The sequence below is a fragment of the Anomaloglossus baeobatrachus genome, chromosome 7, assembly GCF_048569485.1.
Source record: "Anomaloglossus baeobatrachus isolate aAnoBae1 chromosome 7, aAnoBae1.hap1, whole genome shotgun sequence".
Classification (NCBI taxonomy): Eukaryota; Metazoa; Chordata; class Amphibia; order Anura; family Aromobatidae; genus Anomaloglossus; species Anomaloglossus baeobatrachus.
The window spans coordinates 35,354,948-35,373,732 of NC_134359.1; the positions used below are offsets into that span (position 1 = coordinate 35,354,948).

The 18,785-nt window shown below is 52.6% G+C and overlaps 1 protein-coding gene across 2 annotated transcripts in view; it reads left to right on the forward strand.

The window, feature by feature from the left end:
- RIF1 (replication timing regulatory factor 1) overlaps positions 1–18,785 on the forward strand; it is a 234,742-nt gene that overhangs the window by 33,996 nt on the left and 181,961 nt on the right. For both annotated transcript variants that reach the window (XM_075317188.1, XM_075317189.1), the window contains exon 4: positions 9,076–9,172. In XM_075317188.1, the coding sequence (XP_075173303.1) occupies positions 9,076–9,172 (97 nt within the window). The remainder of the gene's footprint in view (positions 1–9,075; positions 9,173–18,785) is intronic.

An 18,785-nucleotide genomic window follows, 5' to 3' on the forward strand; every position in this document is an offset into this window, starting at 1 on the left:
CACCAGGACAAGGTGGTTCTGCGTCCGGTTCCGGAATTCCTCCCTAAGGTGGTATCCCCTTTTCATCTCAATCAGGACATCTCCTTACCCTCGTTTTGTCCTCATCCAGTTCACCAATGTGAAAAGGATTTGCACTTGTTAGATCTGGTGAGAGCACTCAGACTCTACATTTCTCGTACGGCGCCTCTGCGCCGCTCGGATGCACTCTTTATCCTTGTCGCTGGCCAGCGTAAAGGGACACAAGCTTCCAAATCAACCCTGGCTCGGTGGATCAAGGAACCAATTCTCGAAGCTTACCGTTCCTCGGGGCTTCCGGTTCCCTCAGGACTGAAGGCCCATTCTACCAGGGCCGTGGGAGCGTCCTGGGCCTTGCGACACCAGGCTACGGCTCAGCAGGTGTGTCAGGCAGCTACCTGGTCGAGCCTGCACATATTCACGAAACACTATCAAGTGCATACCTATGCTTCGGCTGATGCCAGCCTAGGTAGGCGAGTCCTTCAGGAGGCAGTTGCCCACCTGTAGGACGGAGCCGTTACGGCTCTATTATGAGGTATTATTTACCCACCCAGGGACTGCTTTTGGACGTCCCAATTGTCTGGGTCTCCCAATTAGGAGCGACAAAGAAGAAGGGAATTTTGTTTACTTACCGTAAATTCCTTTTCTTCTAGCTCCAATTGGGAGACCCAGCACCCGCCCCTGTTTTTGTATACACATGTTGTTAATGTTAAATGGTTTCAGTTCTCCGATATTCCTTCGGATTGAATTTACTTTAAACCAGTTTATAATTTTTTCCTCCTTCTGGCTTTTGCACCAAAACTGATGAGCCCGTAGCAGCACGGGGGGTGTATAGGCTGAAGGGGAGGGGCGTTACACTTTTAGTGTAATACTTTGTGTGGCCTCCGGAGGCATAGCTATACACCCAATTGTCTGGGTCTCCCAATTGGAGCTAGAAGAAAAGGAATTTACGGTAAGTAAACAAAATTCCCTTCTTTATAAATAGTAGATGTTATCCAGGCTACTTTAATATAGCAGCCATCTTTTACAATTGACACTCCCCTTCCTTAGAAGGTACTCTCTGTGTCTGCTGGACGGTCCCTTGGTACCGATTTATCTCAAATGAAACTAACAAAACTAAGCTGCTCATTTAACCCTTTAGGGTGGGTGGACTGTAACCAAAAAATCCATCGTGTCTCTCTCTGTATGATGGACTTGTCCCAATCGCCTCTTCTTATAGACTTTGGAATTGTTTCAATACTTTTAAAGGACAGTGATCCTACGTCTCCCCCGTGACAGCTATTGATATGGCTGGCAATGGGGGTATCTCTCTTATTCCTCACGTCTCCCAGGTGTTCACTAATTCTAACCCTAAGTTGTCTCTTCGTTTTGCCCACATAATTCAATGGGCAGGTGCAAGTGCATAAGTACACTACCCCTTCCGTCCTGCAGTTAGCAAAGTTCCTGTTCTTGTATATTCTGCCTGTGCTTGCACTGCTAAATTCCCTCGATGGAGTAATGAATTTACAAAAGGAACATTTCTTTGTCGCTCCATTGGGAGACCCAGACAATTGGGTGTATAGCTCATGCCTCCGGAGGCCACACAAAGTATTACACTAAAAGTGTAAAGCCCCTCCCCTTCTGCCTATACACCCCCCGTGCATCACGGGTTCCTCAGTTTACATGCTTTGTGCGAAGGAGGTCAGACATCCACGCATTAGCTCCACAGCTTGGTCAGCAGCAGCTGCTGACTATGTCGGATGGAAGAAAAGAGGGCCCATATTAGGGCCCCCAGCATGCTCCCTTCTCACCCCACTCTTGTCGGCGGTGTTGTTAAGGTTGAGGTACCCATTGCGGGTACGGAGGCTGGAGCCCACATGCTGTTTTCCTTCCCCATCCCTTGATGGGCTCTGGGGAAGTGGGATCCTAATTCGGTCTCCAGACACTGAGACCGTGCTCCATCCACAGCACCTGGGGTATCTGCTGGACAAGGAGCCGAGTATCGTCAGGGACACTGCTGCTTTGAGGTACTCTGTGTCCCCGTGGGGACCGCGCACAGAATCACTCCAGCATTGCTGGGTGTGTTAGTGCACCGGGGACCGCGGCGCTGACCGCGTTTGTGTCATTACACACTACAGCGTGCTGGTGTGCTTGGTTTACTAGAGACTACCGCCTGACCGCGCGCTGCCATTGCAACACGGCAGCGCGCCTGGGATTGTTTGTACGCCGAGGACTTCCGCGCAGACCGAGCTTATACGCCGGCCGCGCTTATAACTTGAGTCCCCGGCTTTTCAGGCCTAGTCTCGGTCTTTTCCCGCCCCCAGGCCTGTCAGTCAGGGGAAGGGAGAGATGTTGTGCAGAACGTCAGCACTGAGGGCTGGAGCGTGCTTTGCATACTCCACCCCCCTCACTGTGCACAGTGGGGCACCAGACTCCCGCACTTTTTCGGGCACGCCCACGGCCTCCTCCTCTCCTCAGGACGCCGGCAGCCATTCCTGTCAGCTCTTCCGACGCTGGAGAGGGGAGACAAGCTCTGGGAGACCCAGGCAGCGTTTCTGGTGACCACACAACCGCTTGAGCGGTCGGTAAGCAGCACCTATGGTGCTGGCCCCACTAGTGCAGCAGTGTACATATAGATTATATCCTTATATGCTATACTTTACACTGTATGGTGCACGATTGATTTTTTTGGCTATATACCCTCCGGGATTGCTCAGAGGACACAACAGCATGTCGTCCACAAGAAGCAATGGTGCCAAAGCACAGATTTACTATGCTGCCTGCGCTGCATGTACGGCTATACTACCGGCAGGTTCCACTGACCCTCATTGTGTGCAATGCTCGGCCCCTGTGGCACTTGCTCAGCCGGAGCCTCTGCGAAGGGGGGCCCAGGGGGAACCACCAGCTAACACTGTCCATGTGACGGGGACAGAGTTTGCAGTTTTTACTGATAGACTTTCTGAGACTATGGCTAAGATATTAGAAGCTTTGCAGTCCAGACCGGTATTTCAGACCATGGGCACTGTGGAATCACTGCACCATGGTCCACCTCAGTTGGAGCAACAATGTCCTCCCGGGGTGTCTCATAGGTCCCAGGGTGAGGTCTCTGACACGGACCGCAGTCCCAGACCACCTAAGCGAGCTCGCTGCGAATCTCCCTCGACATCATCACATTGTTCACGGTCTCAGCAGGACTCTCTGTATGATGAAGCGGAGGTAGCTGATCAGGATTCTGATCCTGAGGCCGCTCTCAACCTAGATACACCTGATGGGGACGCCATAGTGAATGATCTTATCGCGTCCATCAATCAAATGTTGGATATTTCTCCCTCAGGTCCTCCAGTGGAGGAGTCAGTTTCTCAGCAGGAGAAATTCCGTTTTAGGTTTCCCAAGCGTACCACGAGTATGTTTCTGGACCACTCTGACTTCAGAGACGCAGTCCAGAAACACCGAGCTTGTCCTGATAAGCGTTTTTCCAAGCGCCTTAAGGATACACGTTATCCATTTCCCCCTGACGTGGTCAAGGGCTGGACTCAGTGTCCCAAGGTGGATCCTCCAATCTCCAGACTTGCGGCTAGATCCATAGTTGCAGTGGAAGATGGAGCTTCCCTCAAGGATGCCACTGACAGACAGATGGAGCTCTGGTTGAAATCCATCTTTGAAGCCATCGGCGCATCTTTTGCCCCAGCATTTGCAGCAGTATGGGCACTCCAAGCTATCTCAGCGGGTCAAGCGCAGATTGACGCAATCACACGTACGTCTGCGCCGCAAGTGGCGTCCATAACCACTCAGACGACGGCATTTGCGTCCTACGCTATTAATGCCATCCTGGACTCTGCGAGCCGTACGGCGATTGCAGCCGACAATTCGGTGGCAATACACAGGGCATTGTGGCTACGGGAATGGAAGGCAGATTCGGCTTCCAAAAAGTGCTTAACCAGTTTGCCATTTTCTGGTGACCGTTTGTTTGGTGAGCGATTGGATGAAATAATCAAGCAATCCAAGGGAAAGGATACATCCTTACCCCAGGCCAAACCAAACATACCCCAACAGAGGAGGGGACAGTCGAGGTTTCGGTCCTTTCGGGGCGCGGGCAGGTCCCAATTCTCCTCGTCCAAAAGGCCTCAGAAGGATCAGACAAAATCCGATTCATGGCGGTCTAAGTCACGTCCTAAAAAGACCGCTGGAGGTGCCGCTACCAAAGCGGCCTCCTCATGACTTTCAGTCTCCTCACACCGCATCCTCGGTCGGTGGCAGGCTCTCCCGCTTTTGCGACACCTGGCTGCCACAGGTAAAAGACCGTTGGGTGAGAGACATTCTGTCTCACGGTTACAGGATAGAGTTCAGCTCTCGTCCTCCGACTCGATTCTTCAGAACATCTCCGCCTCCCGAGCGAGCCGATGCTCTTCTGCAGGCGGTGGACACTCTAAAGGCGGAGGGAGTGGTGATCCCGGTTCCTCTTCAGCAACAGGGTCACGGTTTTTACTCAAACCTGTTTGTGGTTCCAAAGAAAGACGGGTCCTTCCGTCCTGTCCTGGACCTAAAACTGCTCAACAAACACGTAAAGACCAGGCGGTTCCGGATGGAATCCCTTCGCTCCGTCATCGCCTCAATGTCCCAGGGAGACTTCCTTGCATCGGTCGATATCAAAGATGCGTATCTTCACGTACCGATTGCTCCAGAGCATCAGCGCTTCCTGCGTTTCGCCATAGCAGACGAACACCTTCAGTTCGTGGCACTGCCGTTCGGCCTGGCGACAGCCCCACGGGTTTTCACCAAGGTCATGGCTACAGTAGTGGCGGTCCTTCACTCTCAGGGACACTCGGTGATTCCCTACTTAGACGATCTCCTAGTCAAGGCACCCTCTCAAGAGGCATGCCAACACAGCCTCAATGCTACTCTAGAGACTCTTCAGAGTTTCGGTTGGATCATCAATTTTCCAAAGTCAAATCTGACTCCGGCCCAATCACTGACATATCTTGGCATGGAGTTTCATACTCTCTCAGCGATAGTGAAGCTTCCGCTGAACAAACAGCGTTCACTGCAGACAGGGGTGCAATCTCTCCTTCTAGGTCAGTCACACCCCTTGAGGCGCCTCATGCACTTCCTAGGGAAGATGGTAGCAGCAATGGAGGCAGTTCCTTTTGCGCAGTTTCATCTGCGCCCACTTCAATGGGACATTCTCCGCAAATGGGACAGGAAGTCGACGTCCCTCGACAGGAACGTCTCCCTCTCCCAAGCAGCCAAAGCTTCCCTTCGGTGGTGGCTTCTTCCCACTTCATTGTCGAAGGGGAAATCCTTCCTACCCCCATCCTGGGCGGTGGTCACGAAGGACGCGAGTCTGTCAGGGTGGGGAGCAGTCTTTCTCCACCACAGGCCTCAGGGTACGTGGACTCAGCAGGAGTCCTCCCTTCAGATCAATGTTCTGGAGATCAGGGCAGTGTATCTTGCCCTAAAAGCGTTCCAGCAGTGGCTGGAAGGCAAGCAGATCCGAATTCAGTCGGACAACTCCACAGCGGTGGCTTACATCAACCACCAAGGCGGCACACGCAGTCGTCAGGCTTTCCAGGAAGTTCAGCGGATTCTGATGTGGGTGGAAGCCACGGCCTCCACCATATCCGCAGTTCACATCCCGGGCGTAGAAAACTGGGAAGCAGATTTTCTCAGTCGCCAGGGCATGGACGCAGGGGAATGGTCCCTTCACCCGGACGTGTTTCAGGAGATCTGTTGCCGCTGGGGGATGCCGGACGTCGACCTAATGGCGTCCCGGCACAACAACAAGGTCACGGCATTCATGGCACGATCTCACGATCACAGAGCTCTGGCGGCAGACGCCTTAGTTCAGGATTGGTCGCAGTTTCAACTCCCTTATGTGTTCCCGCCTCTGGCACTGTTGCCCAGAGTGATACGCAAGATCAGGTCAGACTGCCGCCACGCCATTCTCGTCGCTCCAGACTGGCCGAGGAGGTCGTGGTACCCGGATCTGTGGCATCTCACGGTGGGCCAACCGTGGGCACTGCCAGACCGTCCAGACTTGCTGTCTCAAGGGCCGTTTTTCCATCTGAATTCTGCGGCCCTCAACCTGACTGTGGCCATTGAGTCCTGGATCCTAGCGTCTTCAGGGTTGTCTCAAGAGGTCATTGCCACTATGAGACAGGCCAGGAAACCAACGTCTGCCAAGATCTACCACAGGACGTGGAAGATATTCCTTTCTTGGTGCTCTGATCAGGGATTTTCTCCCTGGCCATTTGCATTGCCCACGTTTCTTTCCTTTCTTCAATCAGGATTGGAAAAAGGTTTGTCGCTCGGCTCCCTTAAGGGACAAGTCTCAGCGCTCTCTGTGTTCTTTCAGAAGCGTCTTGCCAGGCTTTCTAAGGTACGCACGTTCCTGCAAGGGGTTTGTCACATTGTTCCTCCTTACAGGCGGCCGTTAGAACCCTGGGATCTGAACAGGGTTCTGCTGGCCCTTCAGAAGGCACCCTTTGAACCTTTGAAAGATATTTCTCTTTCTCGCCTTTCGCAGAAAGTGGTCTTCCTAGTAGCAGTCACCTCACTTCGGAGAGTGTCTGAGCTAGCAGCGCTGTCATGCAAAGCCCCTTTCCTAGTGTTTCACCACGACAAGGTGGTGCTGCACCCGGTTCCGGAATTCCTTCCTAAGGTGGTATCCACCTTTCATCTCAATCAGGATATCTCCTTGCCTTCTTTTTGTCCTCATCCAGTTCATCAATGTGAAAGGGATTTGCATTTGTTAGATCTGGTGAGAGCACTCAGAATCTACATTTCCCGTACGGCGCCTCTGCGCCGCTCGGATGCACTCTTTGTCCTTGTCGCTGGTCAGCGTAAGGGGTTACAGGCTTCCAAATCCACCCTGGCTCGGTGGATCAAGGAACCAATTCTTGAAGCCTACCGTTCTTCTGGGCTTCCGGTTCCCTCAGGGCTAAAGGCCCATTCTACCAGAGCCGTCGGTGCGTCCTGGGCTTTACGACACCAGGCGACGGCTCAGCAGGTGTGCCAGGCGGCTACCTGGTCGAGCCTGCACACTTTCACCAAACACTATCAGGTGCATGCCTATGCTTCGGCGGATGCCAGCCTAGGTAGACGAGTCCTTCAGGCGGCGGTTGCCCACCTGTAGGAACGGGCCGTTTTACGGCTCTATTATGAGGTATTATTTTACCCACCCAGGGACTGCTTTGGGACGTCCCAATTGTCTGGGTCTCCCAATGGAGCGACAAAGAAGAAGGGAATTTTGTTTACTTACCGTAAATTCCTTTTCTTCTAGCTCTAATTGGGAGACCCAGCACCCGCCCTGTTGTTTTTTCGTGTACACATGTTGTTCATGTTGAATGGTTTCAGTTCTCCGAGATTCTTCGGATTGAAGTTACTTTAAACCAATTTATTTGCTTTCCTCCTTCTTGCTTTTGCACTAAAACTGAGGAACCCGTGATGTACGGGGGGTGTATAGGCAGAAGGGGAGGGGCTTTACACTTTTAGTGTAATACTTTGTGTGGCCTCCGGAGGCATGAGCTATACACCCAATTGTCTGGGTCTCCCAATTGGAGCTAGAAGAAAAGGAATTTACGGTAAGTAAACAAAATTCCCTTCTTTCCACATTTAAATGTGCCCATTTCTCTGTGATCTAACCATGTTCCTGCCTTGGGTGGTGGTGTGTACAAACTATGTACCACTTGGTCTCCAATCGTTCGTCCCCTTCTGTATGTCACTGATGGGGTACCCATTATTGAGGCATTAATGTCGGAATCACTCAGCAGTATCCCCCAATATTTCCTTAAAATTCCCATGACCTTGTTGTTTTGGTCATCGAAAGTGCCAATTAGCCTGGTCTTGGCATCATTATCACCCCTCTGTCTCGGGACCAAAAGTTCTGTCCTCTGGCTATTCCATGCGTGGTTATGGGCCCTGTTCAAGGTATCCAGTGGGTATCCCCTCTGTAAGAACCTATTTTAAGGTTCCTTGCCTGTTTCTCGAAGTCATCAGCCAAGGAACAGTTCCTGCGCAACCTCAGGAACTGTCCCTTGGGGATGCCCTTCTTGAGTGGGGGGGGTGGTAGCTTTGCCAATGTAGTAGGCTATTTGTACAGTTGGGCTTCCTGTAAATATCAGTCTCAAGCCGCCCACTACCATCCTTTTGAATAAAAATATCCAGAAATGGAATTATGTCCCCTCCTATTTCATATGTCAGTTTAAGACCTAGGTTGTTTATATTTAGATGTTCTACAAAGGCCACAAAGGATTCTTTGGTCCCTGTCCAAACTACGATCCTGCTCATAATATACCCCCATACTGGTAGACGGCCCGCATCCTGTGGCACATAAAAAAAAAATAATAATAAACGTTCATACTCCCCTTACCTCACTCCCTGCAGCATCGCTCCTCTGTCTGTGTGAGCAGCAGCGCTGGAGCCGGCCACAATCCCTGCAGCACAGCGATGTCCTCCTGTCTGTGCCGGCGGCAGCTGTGACGTCATCACTGTGCGCACTGCTAGTCTCCACACACAGCCGCGGCCGGCACAGACAGGAGAACATCGCGGTGCTGCAGGGATCGTGGCCGGTGAGTTGTTATACTGACTCACTGCACCCCGCGCTCATGATGATGTGCGGGGGGCAGTGAATACAGCCGCACATGATCACTCCAGGCTGTAGTTGCCAGGGCTGATCATGCGGGCAGGTTGTTTAATATGCGCGCATTCCCTGCCCATCACCCCGCCCACCTGTCAGCGCCGGCTTCAGCGCTGAGAGATGATGGGCCTGCATATTAAATGAGCGGGTCCACGTGGTCACGGCAGGCTGCTACAGCCTACACATGCCACCAATGACACCCGCTCCACCGCAGCACCCTCATTCTCCGCAGCCCTACATTCAGACTATAAGACGCACCCCCCACACACACTTTCCCCCAACATTTGGGGGGGGGAAAGTGCGTCTTATAGTCTGAAAAATACGGTAAATAACTTTGAAATAACTGTTTTGGATTGGTAAAGCAGTCCTGTGTCATCACCTTTACTACGTCATGTTTCTTGCTACTTATATAAATGCATATAATGTGTTTGTCTTCTCTTTTTCAGACGCACATCGCGCACCAGCACTCTGATCTCAGTAATGCAGCACTTCAGACCCTGGGATTTTGTGTTTTTAACAGTTCAATAGCATCCGAAGTATCAGGTGAGCACGACTGAATGCTTATCGCATTACTCTTTACTGTACATAGTTCAGTGCTTATTTTGCTAGAATATCTAGTTCGTTTTTTTTTCTTTTGTAAATAGGGTTACAAAATGTTTGCATTTGGGTTTCATTAATATGTTTGCACCGTCTGTTGCTGGCTGTCATGACCGTCTGATGGAATTTGCAACTTTGTCTTTTTTCTGAGCTCCTCTCAGCTGATTTGGCCACAGGGCACACATCAAAGTTGAATGTACAGGAAACAAAAATCTCTACAAGTAAAAACGGTGCAAAATCTTTAATGAATCCTAGCTGAAATTTTTAGCTGTATTTGTCAGCGCCAGTACAAAATGCATAACCCCAAAAAAGTAAAATCCATTCTGCTTTCCGTAGTGGTAAAGGGAGGCTCATTGCACATTGTATATAAGCTTTTCATCAGCAGTATGTGTCTAGAAAATTACCACGCCCTTATTAAAAAGGAAAAACATAAACTACAGGGTTTTACCTTTTTACAATAGCCATATAAAAGTGCGATTTTTTTTTTTTTTTTTTTTTTTTTTTTTTTTTTTTTTTTTCCTCCTGTGCTTTTAGACAAGTTATAATAATTAATACAGATGCATATACCACCTGGCAAAGGCCAAAAAGACACATTGGGTCTGTCCACTAAATGGAGTCATCATTAAACACATTTGCCAGGATTAGTGCTGAGTGAGTAGTTGACTATTCGCACTCGCTGTGTTGTTAGCGAGTACTGTCTGCTACTCGCATATTCGTTACAAGTAGCGGGCGCAATGTAAGTCAATGGGAAATACTCGCTAAGTAGTGAGTAACCCAATAGTTGTACTTTCTTTGTCGCTCCATTGGGAGACCCAGACAATTGGGTGTATAGCTTCTGCCTCCGGAGGCCACACAAAGTATTACACTTTAAAAAGTGTAACCCCTCCCCTCTGCCTATACACCCTCTCGTGCATCACGGGCTCCTCAGTTTTATGCTTTGTGTTGAAGGAGGCACACATTCACTCAAGCTCCCATTTTAGTCAGCAGCTGCTGCTGATTGTATCGGATGGAAGAAAAGAGGGCCCTAACAGGGCCCCCGGCATGCTCCCTTCTCACCCCACTAAGTCGGCGGTGCTGTTAAGGTTGAGGTACCCATTGCGGGTACAAAGGCTGGAGCCACATGCCGTTTGTCCTTCCCCATCCCTTAGAGGCTCTGGGAGAAGTGGGATCCTAACCGGTCACCATTCACTGGGACCGGGCTCCCTCCGCAGCCCCTGGGGGAATCTGACGGACAGGAGACTGAGTATCATCAGGGACAAGCCCTGCATCTATAAGGTACTCTGTGTCCCCTTGGGGACGGTGCATGGAGCGCCTGTGTTACAGACGCTGCAGCGGCTGCTGTTTTTTTGTGACGACCGGGACTACCGCGCCTGTTTGCCGGCCGCGTTATTAAATTTAGTCCCCGGCTTCTGCGGCCTAGTACCATAACTCCCGCCCCCGGGCATGCCAGTCAGGGGTAAGGGCGGGACTGTCGACTGGACGTCGGCAGTGAGGGCTGGAGCATACTTAGGTGTTCTCCTCCCCCCTCACTGAGCACTGTGGGGCACCAGATTCCCGCACTTTATTAGTCACGCCCACGGCTCCCTCCTCCCCTGAGAACTCTGGCAGCCATATTTACAATCACTTCTGCCGGTGGAGGATTTCAGAACGAGCTCTACAGCTCTGGGAGGCCCAGGCAGGGAATCTGGTGGACACACAACCGCTTTGGGCGGTCGGTAAGCCACACTGGTTACCCGGTGCTGGCCCCCCTTGGGTGCCGAAGTGTGTGTGTATAATATATATATATATATATATATATATATATATATATATATATATATATATTAGTATAGTATACATTTTCTCTGTTCGGCCGCAGTATTTGCTTGGCTATATACCCTCAGTGATCACTCTCAGAGGAGACTACAACATGTCGTCCGCAAAGAGCAAGGGTGCCAAGGCACAGGCTTATTTTGCAACCTGTACCTCTTGTGCGGCTATGTTACCTGCAGGTTCCACCTACCCTCACTGTGTGCAATGCTCGGCCCCTGTGGCACTCACTCAGCCGGAGCCTCGGGCACTGGTGGGACCCTCGGCTCAGGTAGAACCGCCGGCTTCCACTGTCCAGGTGGCAGGGACAGAGTTTGCAGTTTTGGCTGAGAGACTCTCTGAGTCGCTTTCACAATCCATGGCTCAGTCTATGGACAGATGGTCTGCTAAGATACTAGAAGCCTTGCAGTCCAGATCGGTCACACAGGCCCCGGGCACTGTGAGTTCATCGCCCCCAGGCCCCTCTCGGTCGGTGCAGCAGAGTGCTCCTGGGGTGACACCTAGGTCCCACGGGGAGGACTCCGACACGGACCGCAGTCCCAGACCGGCTAAGCGGGCTCGCTGGGAACCTTCCCCGGCTTCATCACGCTGTTCGGGGTCGCAGCATGAGGACTCTCTGGAGGATGAGGCGGAGGTCGCAGCTCAGGGCTCTGATCCTGACGTTGCTCTCAATCTTGATACACCTGAAGGGGACGCCATAGTAAATGACCTTATAGCGTCCATCAACCAGGTGCTAGATCTTTCTCCCCCAACTCCACCTATAGAGGAGTCGGCTTCACAGCAGGAGAAACACCAGTTTAGGATTCCCAAACGTACACGGAGTGCGTTTTTCGATCACTCTAACTTCAGAGATGCTGTCCAGAAGCACAGAGCATTTCCGGACAAGCGCTTTACTAAGCGCCTTAATGACACACGTTACCCCTTCCCCCCTGACGTAGTTAAGGGTTGGGCTCAGTGTCCCAAGGTGGATCCTCCAGTCTCTAGACTGGCGGCTAGATCCGTAGTATCAGTGGCAGATGGTTCATCGCTCAAGGATGCCACTGACAGGCAAATAGAGCTCCTGATGAAATCCATCTATGAAGCCATAGGCGCGTCTTTTGCTCCGGCCTTTGCAGCCGTGTGGGCACTCCAAGCTATCTCAGCTTGTCTGTCTGAGATTAATGCAGTCACACGTACCTCTGCTCCGCAAGTTGTGTCTTTGACTTCTCAGGCATCGGCCTTTTCGTCCTACGCCATGAACGCCGTCCTGGACTCAGCGAGCCGTACAGCGGTAGCGTCCGCCAATTCGGTAGCAGTCCGCAGGGCCATGTGGCTACGCGAATGGAAGGCAGACTCTGCTTCCAAGAAGTTCTTAACCGGTTTGCCATTTTCTGGCGACCGTTTGTTTGGCGAGCAATTGGATGAAATTATTAAACAATCCAAGGGTAAGGACTCGTCCTTACCCCAGTCCAAACCAAACAAACCTCAGCAACGAAAAATTCAATCGAGGTTTCGGTCCTTTCGGCCCTCAGCCAGGTCCCAATCCTCCACGTCCAACAGGTCAGAGAAGGGCCAGAGGAACTCTTCTGCATGGCGGTCTAAGTCACGTCCTCCAAAGACCGCCGGAGGAACCGCCTCCAAGGCGGCCTCCTTATGACTTTCGGCCTCCCCAAACCGCATCCTCGGTCGGTGGCAGGCTCTCCCGCTTTTGCGACGCCTGGTGGCCACATGTCCAAGACCGATGGGTGAGAGACATTCTGTCGCACGGTTACAGGATAGAGCTCAGCTCTCGTCCTCCGACTCGTTTCTTCAGAACATCTCCGCCCCCCGAGCGAGCCGATGCACTTTTTCAGGCGGTGAACACTCTGAAGGCAGAAGGAGTTGTGATCCCTGTTCCCATTAAAGAACGTGGTCGCGGTTTTTACTCCAACTTGTTCGTGGTGCCAAAAAAGGACGGATCATTCCGCCCCGTTCTGGACCTCAAACTGCTCAACAGACACGTGAGAACCAGAAGGTTTCGGATGGAATCTCTCCGTTCTGTCATCGCCTCGATGTCCCAAGGAGACTTCCTAGCTTCAATCGACATCAGGGATGCTTATCTCCATGTGCCGATTGCACCAGAGCATCAACGCTTCCTGCGTTTCGCCATTGGGGACGAACACCTTCAGTTTGTGGCACTGCCTTTCGGCCTGGCGACAGCCCCACGGGTCTTCACCAAGATCATGGCATCCGTGGTGGCGGTCCTACACTCTCAGGGCCACTCGGTGATCCCTTACTTAGACGATCTCCTAGTCAAGGCACCCTCCCGGGTGGCATGTCAACACAGCCTGACCATTGCTCTGGAGACTCTCCAGAGGTTCGGGTGGATCATCAATTTCCCAAAGTCAAAATTGACACCGACCCAATCACGGACTTACTCTCTCAGCGATAATGAAGCTTCCGCTGGACAAACAGCGTTCGCTGCAGACAGGGGTGCACTCTCTCCTTCGGACCCAGTCACACCCCTTGAGGCGCCTCATGCACTTCCTAGGGAAGATGGTGGCAGCAATGGAGGCAGTTCCCTTTGCGCAGTTTCATCTGCGTCCACTTCAATGGGACATTCTCCGCAAATGGGACAGGAGGTCGACGTCCCTAGACAGGAACGTCTCTCTTTCACTGGCAACCAAAACCTCTCTTCAGTGGTGGCTTCTTCCCACTTCCTTGTCGAAGGGAAAATCATTCCTGCCCCCATCCTGGGCTGTGGTCACGACGGACGCGAGTCTGTCAGGGTGGGGAGCGGTCTTCCTCCACCACAGGGCTCAGGGAACCTGGACTCCGACAGAGTCCTCCCTTCAGATCAATGTTCTGGAGATAAGGGCAGTGTATCTAGCCCTAAAGGCGTTCCATCGGTGGTTGGAGGGCAGACAGATCGGCATACAGTCGGACAACGCCACGGCGGTCGCGTACATCAACCACCAGGGCGGCACACGCAGTCGTCAGGCCTTCCAAGAAGTTCGGCGGATTCTGCTGTGGGCGGAAGCCACAGCCTCCACCATCTCCGCAGTTCACATCCCGGGCGTAGAAAACTGGGAAGCAGACTTTCTCAGTCGCCAGGGCATGGACGCAGGGGAATGGTCTCTTCACCCGGACGTGTTTCAAGAGATCTGTTGCCGCTGGGGAACGCCGGACGTCGACCTCATGGCGTCTCGGCACAACAACAAAGTCCCGGCATTCATGGCACGGTCTCAAGATCACAGAGCTCTGGCGGCAGACGCATTAGTTCAGGATTGGTCGCAGTTTCGACTGCCTTATGTATTTCCTCCTCTGGCACTGCTGCCCAGAGTGTTGCGCAAGATCAGGTCCGACTGCCGCCACGCCATCCTCGTCGCTCCAGACTGGCCGAGGAGGTCGTGGTACCCGGATCTGTGGCACCTCACGGTGGGTCAACCGTGGGCACTCCCAGACCGACCAGACTTGCTGTCTCAAGGGCCATTTTTCCATCTGAATTCTGCGGCCCTCAACCTGACTGTGTGGCCATTGAGTCCTGGCTCCTAGCGTCCTCAGGGTTATCTCAAGATGTCATTGCCACTATGAGACAAGCCAGGAAACCAACGTCCGCCAAGATCTATCACAGGGCTTGGAGGATCTTCTTATCCTGGTTCTCTGATCGGGGTTTTACCCCCTGGCCGTTTGCCTTACCCACTTTTCTTTCTTTCCTTCAATCCGGAATGGATAAGGGTTTGTCTCTCGGCTCTCTCAAGGGACAAGTATCGGCGCTTTCCGTGTTTTTTTTCAAAAGCGTCTAGCTAGGCTTCCGCAGGTCCGCACGTTCCTGCAGGGAGTTTGCCACATAGTCCCACCTTACAAGCGTCCGCTGGAACCCTGGGATCTTAACAGGGTGCTAACGGCTCTTCAGAAACCACCTTTCGAGCCGATGCTGGATGTCTCTCTATCATGTTTTTCGCAGAAGGTGGCCTTCCTAGTGGCAGTCACATCACTTCGGAGAGTGTCTGAGCTAGCAACGCTGTCATGCAAAGCCCCCTTCCTGGTGTTTCACCAGGATAAGGTGGTTCTGCGTCCGGTCCCGGAATTTCTCCCTAAGGTGGTATCCCCTTTTCATCTCAATCAGGATATCTCCTTACCTTCCTTTTGCCCTCATCCAGTTCACCAATGTGAAAAGGATTTGCACTTGTTAGATCTCGTGAGAGCACTCCGGCTCTACACTTCTCGCACGGCGCCCCTGCGCCGTTCGGATGCGCTCTTTGTCCTTGTCGCTGGCCAGCGTAAGGGGTCGCAGGCTTCCAAGTCAACCTTGGCTCGGTGGATCAAGGAACCGATTCTTGAAGCCTACCGTTCTTCTGGGCTTCCGATTCCTTCAGGGCTGAAGGCCCATTCTACCAGAGCCGTGGGTGCATCCTGGGCATTGCGGCACCGGGCTACGGCTCAGCAGGTGTGTCAGGCGGCTACGTGGTCGAGTCTGCACACTTTCACGAAACACTATCAGGTGCATGCCTATGCTTCGGCAGATGCCAGCCTAGGTAGGCGAGTCCTTCTGGCGGCGGTCGCCCACCTGTAAGAGGGGGCCGTTTTTCGGCTCTTTTTATCGAGGTATTCTTTTACCCACCCAGGGACTGCTTTTGGACGTCCCAATTGTCTGGGTCTCCCAATGGAGCGACAAAGAAGAAGGGAATTTTGTTTACTTACCGTAAATTCCTTTTCTTCGGCGCTCCATTGGGAGACCCAGACGATTGGGTGTATAGCTACTGCCTCCGGAGGCCACACAAAGCATTACACTAAAAAGTGTAAGGCCCTTCCCCTTCTGGCTATACACCCCCAGTGGGATCACTGGCTCACCAGTTTTTCTGCTTTGTGCGAAGGAGGTCAGACATCCACGCATAGCTCCACTGTTTTTAGTCAGCAGTAGCTGCTGACTATGTCGGATGGAAGAAAAGTGGGCCCATATAGGGCCCCCAGCATGCTCCCTTCTCACCCCACTTGCGGTTTGTAAGGTTGAGGTACCTATTGCTGGTACGGAGGCTGGAGCCCACATGCTGCTTTCCTTCCCCATCCCCCTGATGGGGCTCTGGGCGAAGTGGGATCTTACCGGTCTCCAGGCACTGAGACCGGGCTCCATCCATAGACCCAGAGAACCTGCTGGATTTGGAGCTGAGTATCCTCAGGGACAGGGCCCTGCGACATTAAGGTACTCTGTGTCCCCGTACACATCGCGCACACACGCACCAGCATTGCTGGGAGTGCTAGTGCGCCGGGGACAACAGCGCAGAGCGCTTGTGCTATTATTCACTGCAGCTTTGCTGAGTGAATTTATGTATTGGGAACGGCCGCGCCGGCCGCTGCTGGGTGTTTTACACTATGGCGCGGCTGGGACTTGTGGTGCGCCGGGGACTTCCGCGCCGGCCGTGCACATAGGACGGCCGCGCTTATTACTCCAGTCCCCGGCTTTGCGGCCTAGTTTTCCTTTCGTTCCCGCCCCCAGCCCTGCCAGTCAGGGAAGGGGCGGGACGCTGTACAGTAAGTCAGCGCAGGGAGCTGGAGTCTGCTTTGCATTCTCCAGCCCCCTTCACTAGACTCAGTGGGACGCCGGGTTCCCGCTCTTGTCTCGGGCACGCCCTCGGCCCGCCCCTCTTCTCTGGACGCCGGCAGCCATTCCGGCACGCAGAGCGGGAAAACGGAGACAAGCGCTGAGCTAGCAGTCACAGGAGGCGCCACACACCTGCTTTTGTGCGGGCGGTAAGCGGCAGCTGCAGTGCTGACCCACTAATGCCGAAGTGTCCTGCTGTACTTTTTTGTAAAGTCGCTATTCAGGATGCAGGCCTAGAAACAGCAGCTAAAAAGCAGCGGTGCTAAAGCACAGACTATACATGGCACTGTAATGGCTATTCTTGGCTGTCTACCCGCCTAGATGGCTAGCCAGCGGCAGCAAACAGCAAGGGTGCTAAGACACAAGCTTTCAATGCTGCTTGGATTGCATGTGCTGCAGTGTTTATTTTCATGCTTGTATGCTATACATTCACTGTTTGTAGCTATTCTTCGCTAATGCTCCTGAATAACTAGACAACAGCAGCAGAAAAGCAAAGGTGCCAAGGCACAAGCTTTCTAGGCTGCTTGTACTACATGTGCTGAAGTGTTTATTTGTACTTCATGCTTGTATGCATTCACTGTAAGGTCGCTATTCTGAGCTAATGCTCCTAGATGGCTAGACAACAACAGCAAAAAAGCAGGGGTGCCAAGGCACAGGCTTTCTATGCTGCTTGTACTGCATGTGATACGGTTCCAGGGCCCCCAGTATGTGCATTTGCTCAACCGGGGTCTCCGCTACAGGTAGCCAAAAGACCACCTGTGATCCCTGTCCATGGACAGGGACGGAGTTGCAGTTTCCGCTGCTTTATTGTCTGTGATTATGACTAATATCTTACAGACTTTGCAGTCCAGATAGACCTTGGCCAAGGTTGATTCAATGCCCCTGGCCACCCTGATTGGGAATAAATCAGGGTTCCAGGGGGGTCCCATGCATCCCAGGGTGCAGGCTCTGACACGGACGACAGTCCCAGACGGCCTAAGCGAGCTCCATGGGAATGGCCCTCGACTTCATCACTAGTCAGGGTCACCACAGGAGTACTCTCTGTATCATGAGGCAGACGTAGCTGTTCAAGACTCTGATCTTGAGACCGCTCTCAATCCAGATGCACCGGATGCTGACGCTATAGTGAATAATCTTATAGCGTCCATCAATGGAAAGTTGGGTATTTCACCCTCAACTCCTCCAGGGGAGGGGTCAGCTTCACAGCAGGATAAATCCCTCTTTCAGTATCTCAAGTGTATATTGAGTATTTTTCTGGCGCTGACTTCAGAGAAGCAGTTCAGAAACACCACGCTTACCAGATAAGCGTTTTCTCCAAACGTTTTAAGGATACACGTTATCCCTTTCACCTGACGTGGTAAAGCGCTAGACCCAGGGTCCAAAGGTGGATCCCCCAATCTCCAGGCTTGCGGCTAGATCCATAGTTGCAGTGAAGATGGGACTTCACTTAAAGATGCCATTGACAGACAGATGGACCTCTGGTTGAAATCTGTCTGTGAAGCTTTCAGCGTGTCGGTTGCTCCGGCATTCGCAGCCGTATGGGCACTCTAACCTATTTCAGCTGCGCTTGCGCAGCTGGTCTTGAGCACATGTGCTTCTGTGCCGCAGGTGGTGTCCTTAACCTCGCAATGTCTGCATTGCGACTTACCCTAGTAATGCTGTCCTGGAGGGACAGTCGAGGTTGGTCCTTCCCAGGCTCGGGCAGGTCCCAGTTGTCCTCGTCCAAAAGGGCTCAAAAGGCTCAGAGGGGCTCAGATTCCGGCCGGGCTCAATCACGCCCAAGGAAGGCAGCAGGAGGAACCGCTACCAAGGCGGTCTCCTCATGACTGTCAGCTCTCTCTCTCCGCATCCGCGGTTGGTGGCAGAATCTCCCGCTTGGGGACATTTAACTGCCACAGGTCACAGACCGGTGGGTGAGAGACATTTTTGTCTCACGTGTACAGGATAGAACTCTGTTCTCGTCCTCCGACGCGATTCTTCAGCACTTCTCCCCCCCTCCCCCCACCGAGCCGTTGCTCTTCTGCAGGCAGAAGAAGTGGTAATCTCTGTTCCTCTTCAGGAACAAGACACGGTTTTTTCCTCCAATCTGATTGGGGTGCCAAAAAAGGGGTGGCTCTTTCCGTTCCGTTCTGGACCTAACACTGCTCACCAAGCACGTGTAGGCCAGGCGGTTCCGGATGTAACCCTCCG